This window comes from Dermacentor albipictus, chromosome 4, assembly GCF_038994185.2.
Source record: "Dermacentor albipictus isolate Rhodes 1998 colony chromosome 4, USDA_Dalb.pri_finalv2, whole genome shotgun sequence".
NCBI classification, from domain to species: Eukaryota; Metazoa; Arthropoda; class Arachnida; order Ixodida; family Ixodidae; genus Dermacentor; species Dermacentor albipictus.
This window is the reverse complement of record NC_091824.1, coordinates 120030833-120040255: the sequence shown is the minus strand read 5'-3', so window position 1 is coordinate 120040255 and position 9423 is coordinate 120030833. Positions and strand designations below refer to the sequence as shown.

Below are 9423 nucleotides of genomic sequence, written 5' to 3'. Positions count from 1 at the left end.
CGCTGTCTTGATTAATTTTCTACTTATGGCATTCATGATTACAAATACTAGGTGCCATTTTCTAATGATATTTAATATATCATTAAGCTGCTGAATTCAGATTTTAGCTACGATCCTCGCAATGTGCCCGTGTTCGAGCATGTGCAGGACTATTCGTAGCGCTGTTCCTTTACTTTGATACCGGAAAACAATAACTGATGATTACGATACTCAGAATTGCCAAATTGTGTGACAGCGGTCGCCAGAGACCCCCGCCTTCTCATCGAGCATACGCTGCAAACGGCATGCTCGCCGGTCGGGTGGCTTCCGCTTCGCCGCCGTCGCGTTCGCGCCGCGCTCGCCGCACTAGTTTTTCACGAGCGCTGTTATCAAACGACGCTTGAGAGTAAGAGCCATGCTTTCCTCGCCCTCTCTATACTCGACGCAAGCGAGCAGAGGCGCGCGCCGACGATGGCAGCGCCGCGATAGCGGAGCGCAGCTGCTCCCCGGCTGTTCATAGCGGGTTAAAGTTTTTTGACCAAGACTGTACGTTACAGTGACCACTGCTAAAATATAGAACGCGTACGTGGAAGCCTGACAAAGCGCTACAATGTTTTGACGTGCTGACGAAAGAACAGGTGACATGGTTCGAATGCGCAGCATAGTCCGTAAATACAAAATACGTGAAAGAAAAAGGCACAATACAATCGTTTTCTATCCGTAAGGCACAGTTAATAAAGTTCGGTGAGCAGGCACGAAGTGAAACTAATCATTGCGACAGGCTGACGCAGCGTCGGCGGGGAATAAGACCCGCGCCGGGTCGCTTCGTCACTCGTCGCGGTGAATGGCGGCCAACGTGCGGCCCTCGGTCTCCGGCACGAAGGGAACAGTGGCCGCGGCGACCAGCAGCACCGCCAAGCCGAACGCCAACGACATGCTCCTGGAGTCGCCGGCCCTCAGCAGCTCCTTGTCGAAGTGGACCATCACGAAGGCGACCAGCCAGCGCCAAACCCAGAGGAGAGAGGAGCTCAGGTAGCGCCACCGCTTCAGGGGCAGCAGCTCGCCGACCACCAGCGAAGGCACGTGGCACAGGCCCACCGAGTAGGCCAGCACCAGCATGCAGGCGGAGCCCATGACTTCCCACCTGGTCCCACTGGCCGGACCGGGCAACCACCGGCTGCACGGGCGAGCGGGTTCGCCTTAAAAAACGAGCACTGAACGAAACTGTTAGCTCAAGTTGCAGTCAGCGGCAGATCAAGGAAGCGGCGGCAAACGCACCCTCATAGAAAACGTGTACGAATTCGCCGGCGAATCACCTCATCCTCATTTCTCCTCTCGTCACCTGTCCTATCTCTCCGAGTCCCCACCATACGCTCGTTCAGGCGTTGCTGTGTCTTGAACCCTAAAGACTCAACACTTAAAAACAAAGGTTGCGGCGCTAAGCAGACGTGAAAGAAGTGAGACAAACGACACATGCGGGCGCGCATACGTTTGTGTCTCACTTCGCCCTCGCCTGCTTAGCGCCATAGCCTTTGTTTTCTAGTCATAAATCGACTAGCTCAGCAACAAGTTTTGTTAAACCAAACTACACGTACGTTTGCTGGCGCGCGGAATCTCGCACTCATATATCGAGCTCAGATATCTTCAGACAAATGTCGGTGCTCTGGCTGCCTAACAAAAATACGAAACGACGTCTACCGAGGCGAAAATAGTTAATCAAGTGGGCGCGAACTGACACACGTCTCGTAGGTTCAAACCGCAATTCATCCTGAGGCGCGGATAACACAAGGCGCGCCGGCGCGAGCTTGCGGGCGCCGGCAAGCGTACGTGTAGTTTAGCCTTGAATGACGATGGTGTTCGCGAGATACAGCTTTCTATGAAACTGTTCCAGAATGTGTTGTGCACCTTTTAAGCTAAGCGTTGTCGTCATTTTTGCTTTGTTGTTGTTGTTGTTGTTGTTGTTGTTGTTGTTGTTGTTGTTGTTGTTGTTGTTGTTGTTGTTGTTGTTGTTGTTGTTGTTGTTGTTGTTGTTGTTGTTGTTGTTGTTGTTGTTGTTGTTGTTGTTGTTGTTGTTGTTGTTGTTGTTGTTGTTGTTGTTGTTGTTGTTGTTGTTGTTGTTTGGTCGAATCGATCGAATTCTGGCGATACGGCACCAAAGCAACGGTGTTGCAACCGAACTTTCACAACGCTAGAGTAATAGTCCAAACGACGTTTTGTACGTCCGTTCTCCGTCTGCTTCTTAACGTGGATCACCAACCCTCCCCCTTCCCGCACTTCGTTTCGGGCTCGTCGGGGTTGCGCGATGGGCGACCTAACCTGATGACGACGTGATCGAACGGACGCAAGCCGGACAGGACGCCGGCGGCCAGCACTGCCGAGACGATGAGCAGCTGCCGACGGCCGATGCAGCGGGTCAGGGCGGCGAACAGGGTCGTGCAGGTGACGTGCATGGCGAGAACCAGGCAGGCCGACTCCTGCGGCGACGTGACGTCTATCAGGGGGCCCACCGCCTGCACGGCGTGCAGGAGCACGAGCTGCGCGCACGACAGGTTCTGCAGCAGGTTCAGCAGCACGCACACCGACAGCTTCCTGCGGAGGGTCAGTGTGCACGAGTGGACAAGTAGCAATCAGCTGCCTTTCTTGCCTACGCGCTGAGCTAATAAGCAAGGAACGCGTATACGGTGCCGTGGACACCACGACTAAAGAAAGAATCAGAATTCATCTGAAGCAAAGCTTTAGTCAACGGTGTGTGTTAGATCGGAGACAACTAACGGATATGCGAACAATTGTGTTTACTTTTATTCAGTGCAAGCGTGCAAACTCGTGCAATATGCATGGTTATCCAGCAAGAAAATGACAGCTTTATTCCCGTGCAATTTTATTATGTTCACGCAAGATACGGCTCCAAGGTTTTACCGAAACGAAAACGGCAAATCAGGCAGATGCACCCAGTGCGAGACCTATACGCTGTGACTTCACGAGGACAAAGGCGGTACATGACACTTGCCACGAGAAGAATGGTGATTTACGCACCGCAATTGTGGTGCAAATACCTTACTACCGTTAAAGATTCTCTGCCCTTTGCGCCGCAGGGCTACAAAACAATTCTGGAAGATGGGCAAAGAAAATGAGTACTCGCCCAGTGGCAGATACCTAAATAGCTAAATGAAAGCAAGCCAATGAATAAAAGAATTCATTAAATCCAATGCGCTATAATATTAAGAGGCCAATGTGCTTTAGAGTTATACCTCACATGTTCAAATTTTGTGTAGAAATTAATTTACTTATTACACGTAATAAAGGCGTGCTTACTCGTTGTTGGTCAACATGCAGTGGTTATACCATGTGTCCCAATACGCAAGTGGCACGTAGCGTAGCTGTACCGAACCAAGATAACCTTGATCGCCGTCGCTTGGAGCAAGTCGGAATATTTTCTTTTGCAATTCGCCTAATTATGTCATTAGTTATTAATAATCAATCATCTTCTAAAATATTAAATTCAGAGCAAAAGTGTCAATAAGTGAATGCCGACCGAGCTATTAATTGCTCAACACTTGCTGCGTAAAAGCAGAGGTATTTTTTCTTCCTAGCCTGAAAGAAATTTCCGTGAAACACAAAAAAATGGCAATTTTGAAACACCAAATAAACTAATGCAGGTAGGGTGTTTGTGTGATTGCAGGTACAAACTTGCATTTATGCTTCGTGGTGTCCTTGTCAAGTAATAAACGCGAATTCCTATGGCAGTATAACCGATCTCTGCGAGACATACTGTGCTGGTGTGGTTCGTGGGAAGGTAGCCGCGTGAAAGGGCCTAGAAATGAAGAGGTCTAGACGTGCGGCGAAATCCTGAGCAGACTGCATTTTTGTGGGCCTTCGCTCTGTTGTCCCTACTTCTTTTTACTTTGTGCGAAGTGTATTTATACCGCTCCCTGGAAAATAACGTTTCAGTCGTTTGTTCAGCGCCTGGAGTCTTTATTCTTGTTTGTCCGTGTCTGTTGAGCCGGCTAACCTTGGTAGTGGAGGACCATCTCGCCCAAACGCTCAAATTTGGTGCCCTACAGTACCTTATCAGCTCTGCTACGTTCTCTACCGTTGCAGCAGTGAAGACAAGTGCGTCCTTTAGTCGCTACCCACCTGGCCACCTTCTGTCGGCCGACTGTCGAGACGTTCGATTCCTCTCCCGTCCTGCTGTACCTGAAGTCGGTGGGCACGTCGTCTCCGTAAAGCCGCACCATGGCGGTGTTTGAGTCACGGTAGCGGCCTTTGGCCGAAAACCAGCGTGGGTCCTCGACGATGTGGTTGTGCAGCGCAAAGACTGACACCGGCGTCAGGGTGAACACGACCGCCGACATCTGCCACGCAGCACTACCCAGAACGTAGGCCGCTAGCATGCCCAAGCTCACGGCCACCTGTAGGCGATGCAGACGGGCCAGATGACTCAAAGCGCCTTTAGGCCTGAGATATGCGAGTTACATGCGAACTTTGTCTAAAACAAATGTCTAAAACAATGCCTAAAACAGAAAAGATGGGAGCATCTTATAAAGTGCACACGCAAAAAAAAAAAAGGTGAGAAGCGCATTTTGTGAGAGTGCCGAAACATTAACTGTCAAAGGCAGAAAGCCGTCAAGGGAGTATCTCTCTGTAGTCCAGACGACGAGGCCTATAAACAAAGGTCCACGTCGAATGGCAAGTCAGTCTACTCGAGACTCCTGGATTTATAAGAAGCAACCTTCTTTATGAATTTTTCATGAATTTATGTGCAACTTTATTTTCTCGTTGTTTAAAATTTCACACATTCTTCTGTTCTTCAGTTAGGGTTAAATAAAGGCGCCTAATCGCTTACTCTGTTTACTTTTTCTATGAAATGATTAATGTCTAAGAATAAGTACGCAAAGTTAAGGTTCCTCCAAGCCGTGCCCAGTTTTCCCTTCGAAGTTCTTCCACACCACTTAGCCCAAATAGAGGCAATGGCTGCCTAAAGAGGCAATGGCTGACAAAGGCTGCCTAAAGCTCAGTGTCCTCGTTGAAGTGACTGGAAATCATTGACTAGAGATTATCTGTACCATGAGTTCGCTCAAGAGATGGTATACCTGTGCAACAAACACCGCTCCCTCTATTAGAATAATCGAAACGGTCACTAGGCGCATCACTGTTTTTCCCCCGAGACTCCAATGAGTTTTGTTATCGCTTACTTTCAAAAAGAAGGGAACATTCGATTACTTCGAATAGCATAAGAATAAAAAAACAAATACCATTCTATTCGTATTCGAAAGTTCAATATTCATGCGCCCACATAGTTAGGGTAAAAGCGAAATATCATCATCCACAGGACAGTAGCACGAAGCTACAAATGAAGTAGTTGATCCTGGTTCAGGAACACAATCCGAGAACAATGCCTATCCGAGTTGGTCTCTTATCTGCCAGCCAGGAGGCTATACTTACGAGCAACTTTCTGTGGCCATGAAGAGAAAGCTACGAAATCACAGCACCCACAATAAAGAGCGTTCCTGAATACAGTGCAACATCGTTCGCGTGAGTTTAACAGAGAACAAACATATTATTTATTGCATTTCATATATTGGAAAGAGCATTGCAATATTTTGTTATTTACCACTTTTTCTCTTCCGCGTTTGGGCAAATGCGAAACCGTTGCAAGTACCAGGCTACGCTGATTCAAAGTGGCTGTCACAGTCTGCCGGCCTATACTTGGCGACGTACACACATGTACAGAAGCTCCGTCCCCTGTAGCCTTTCACCTCATTGCCACAGAGCCATTTCCCATCAGGTCAGACACATGTGCTTCAATATGAGCAGTGAATCATTCGCGTGAGTTGAACAGAGAACAAACATATTATTTATTGCATTTCACATATTGAAAAGAGCATTGCAATATTTTATTATTAACCGCTTTTTTCTCTTCCGCGTTTGGGCAAATGCGACACCGTTGCAAGTACCGGGCTACGCTGATTCAAAGCGGCTGTCAGAGTCTGCCGGCCTATACTTGGCGACGTACACACATGTACAGAAGCTCCGTCCCCTGTAGCCTTTCACCTCATTGCCACAGAGAGTTCGATTCGAGAAGATGGCAGATCGCAGGATTTGAAACCAATCACAATCGAAAGACCTAGTTTAAGCACAGAGAAACTTAATTTGCACCCCGCGTTTAGGGTGTCAGCGTAAAACGGCCCCGCGCACCTCGGTGAGCCCGCCAAAGAAGGCCCTCTTTGCGGGAGGAGCCACATCGCAGATGTACAGGCTCACGGAGTTGGTGGAGACGCCGAGCCAGATGCCGCATGTTACGCGGCCGATGAGCAGCATGATGACGCTGTTGGACACGATGATGCATACCCAAGCGTTGATTATGCCGAAGGCGGACAGCAGCAACGTTCTCCTGTGGCCCAGCAGGTGGATCAGGAGCCCTGTAAGTGTGTCACGCGAGAAATCGGGAAAGCAAATGTGTACACACTGGGTAATTAGAAGTTTGCTTTATTGAGGCCCGGGCTAGCCCGCCTTAAGAACAATTACATGAGGGACCAAATATTCGCACCAGGCTGAGACATGTGCTTGCTGCAACAAAAACAAAAATAAAAAGATCACCGCACCTTCCAGTCCGCGGAGATGGTCTAACAGCGAAGCTGTGTTACTTACAACGAGTGTTATACCATGCAAGTCAAACATCGCAAGCAGTCTATATAGTAAATATTTTGTTTCACCATTATTCTATCTCATTTTCGCTTTTGCGTGCTTCGCGTGGTGATCATGCTTTAGGAGCGCTGCCGTTTAAACTAAGCATACTTGAGCCCTACTAAGTTATGCTAATGCCGTGCATGGTTATAACGGCGCGTTTTGAGGACAAGGCACAGAAAGAATGCACAGAGGACACTCGCCGATCCTCTGTGCATTTAATAGATCGGATCGGCGACTGTCCTCTGTGCATTCTTTCTGTGTCCTGTCCTCAAAACGCGCCGTTATAACCATGTTCCATCAAGCCAGTGATAAACTATAGCCTATCTAAGTCTTTTAATGCCGCGCAGTATGGAGGCCACGTAGATGGTACGATATTTTAAGTATCATCTACGTACTTGAGGCCCGACAGGTCCAGCTAAACTCGTTTCATGCGCATGCGCATTCCAAGGATCGCGTGGGCTCGTATATGTTTTAGCGCGCCATTTCCCACTCAGGTCAGACACATGTGCTTCAATATGAGCAGTGAATCTACCGAGGCGAAAATGCAGCCTGTCCTACTGAATACTGTTCTCTCCGCTCGTTAGGCTGCGTGTTAGGCTGTTGGCAATCCAAATTTAAGCACTGGGTGCCTAATGCAGTCGAGCCCGTTTATAACAAACAGGCTTATGCACCAAGGATTATTCGATGTATTAGATAATTGCACGTGCCCAAACTCACCTATAACGAATTTGAGCGAACATGTGTGATGCGTTAGTTATGTACGGATGTTTTGTCTCCAGTGTAAGAAATAAGCGAGGAAGAAATCGATTTATTGGGAACAGCGCTAGGAGTATAGCAGGCAGTAATTTTTGCCTCTGCTTCGAACTGTTTCTCGGCATCACTGAGAATGGCGTTCTCAATATGCGGGATTGGGTAGACCGGCTCCAGTCCACTTGCCTCTCTATGTCGGCACGGTACCGGCTCACCGCACCTATGGCAGAAAGTGAGTCCAAGAAGCAAAACGCGACGGGCCGATGGCCCGGAAGGACGCCTCGAGTTCCACATCCAACGTCCAGTTCATTACGAACGAGTTACTTGGTATCGGTCAGTAAGTTTCGCGTGTTCGACATAGAGGCACATAATCCGTTTATCCGGGGTCTCTCATAATTGGATTCGAGCTGTCGTCCGCAGCGCCGGCTCACCGGAGACCAGCGCTCCAGCGACCGCGCCGAGCAGCAGGACGTCGCCGACCCACTGGTTCTGGGGCGCGCCGGGCGGCAGGGTGTACCAGGGCTCGAGCTCGATGCGAGGCATGGACGCGGACGCGTAGCCCAGTGCCGTGCCCGCCGACATGTTGACCAGCAGGGTGACCATCATGGCGCGCTCGTGGCGACCCCCGGCGGCTGGGTCGTCCGGGGCAGCCGTGGGCGTGGCCCCCCTGATCGCGGGACGCCAGCGACGCAGCGCGTCCATGGCGGCGTTGACGGGCGAGCCCGCCGCTTGTTGCTGGGCCGGCGGCTGCTCCTGCGGGGAGGCACCCAGCGAACGGTCGCTCGACGCGCTGCGAGGAGTCGTATTCGGCGACGAATTCAGGCTTTCGTTACAACATCCGGGATGATGCTGAGGTCCACGGTCAAAAAAGCCGCAACGAAGGCTCGGCTAGAACTACACGACCCAGTAACATGACAGAAGCGAGACAAATAAAGCAGCGGAACTAATATTACTAATAGAAACAAAAAAAAATACGCATCGAAGAGCAAACAAAGCTACATGTACCAGCTCGCTATAGGTGCGTCACTGATCACGTGCTCAGAGCATCCTGGGAGCACTATGTGGTCAGTGACACCTAACGAGGATGTGTGTAGCACGTGTATAGCTCTGATCCCGGAATTATAGACGTTATTTAATGTAGCGCCGTGTTGCGCGTATCTGCGTCGCTCTTTAGTTTTGTGTCGTATGCGCGACCTATGGGCCCCGGGTGCCAGACGACCTAGCTACGCCACTGACTGCGCTCCTAACCATGTTCTGTAAATGTGTATGTTTTGTATCACGGCGCAAGGGCACAATGTCAGAGTGACTGAAAACCCTCAGCGTTGCTTCACCGCTATTTGTGTTCGTCAGCTATAAGCTGACTGACGATAGAGGAACCCGCCCTGGTTGCTCAGTGGCTATGGTGTTAGGCTGCTGAGCACGAGGTCGCGGGATCGAATCCCGGCCACGGCGGCCGCATTTCGATGGCGGCGAAATGCGAAAACACCCGTGTACTTAGATTTAGGTGCACGTTAAAGAACCCCAGGTGGTCGGAATTTCCGGAGTCCTCCACTACGGCGTGCCTCATAATCAGAAAGTGGTTTTGGCACGTAAAACCCCATAATTTTTTAACCATAGAGAAACTGCCCTCCTATGATATACGACACGCTTGCTAATGTACTAGAAAGCGACGAATTGGGGCTTCAACAAATATTGTTACCGAGCTAGTCTCGTCCGAGTCATGGAATTTTTAGCCTAAGCTCACCGCGAGAAAAGAAAAGCGACACTTACGCGCGGCATTTTCTCTCTGAAGCCAGCGTGACCGGAGAACAGTAGGAAACGCAGCTGATTCCCCGCTAGCTTCTTCGCCTTCTTCGGCGCGTGAATCTTTCTTGTCGATGTTGATGAATCGTTGCCACGTGGCTCACGTGAATTGGTTGTTCATCTTTTTCTTGCTGGCCAGTATTGACGCTTATCCACTTCAGAGGAAGGGCTCAGTGGCAAGTGGTTATAAAATTATTAGAGGGT

The 9423-nt window shown here is 49.7% G+C and overlaps 1 protein-coding gene across 2 annotated transcripts; it reads right to left on the bottom strand.

Moving 5' to 3' along the window:
- Positions 1-566: 566 nt before the first annotated feature.
- On the bottom strand, positions 567-9342 carry LOC135916027 (solute carrier family 2, facilitated glucose transporter member 8-like). 2 transcript variants are annotated; one of them, XM_065449232.1, is made up of 6 exons: positions 9187-9342; positions 7848-8169; positions 6175-6398; positions 4114-4388; positions 2296-2568; positions 567-1156 (listed from the first exon to the last, which is right to left on the bottom strand). In XM_065449232.1, exons 1-6 carry the CDS (start codon positions 9193-9195, stop codon positions 808-810), a joined length of 1452 nt encoding a protein of 483 aa, XP_065305304.1. In that variant the 5' UTR covers positions 9196-9342; the 3' UTR covers positions 567-807. The 2 variants fall into 2 exon arrangements, with proteins under 2 accessions (XP_065305304.1, XP_065305305.1); XM_065449233.1 differs by having other exon boundaries at positions 7848-8206; positions 9187-9321.
- Between the last annotated feature and the right edge of the window lie 81 nt (positions 9343-9423).

Bases quoted from the DNA above. Each gene is read 5' to 3' on its own strand.
- LOC135916027 (XM_065449232.1), bottom strand. The intron at 6,399-7,847 runs GTGAGCCGGCGC...ACACACTTACAG, and splicing joins CGCTGGAGCGCTGGTCTCCG to GGCTCCTGATCCACCTGCTG. The intron at 1,157-2,295 runs GTTAGGTCGCCC...TCGCCCGTGCAG, and splicing joins TTCGATCACGTCGTCATCAG to CCGGTGGTTGCCCGGTCCGG.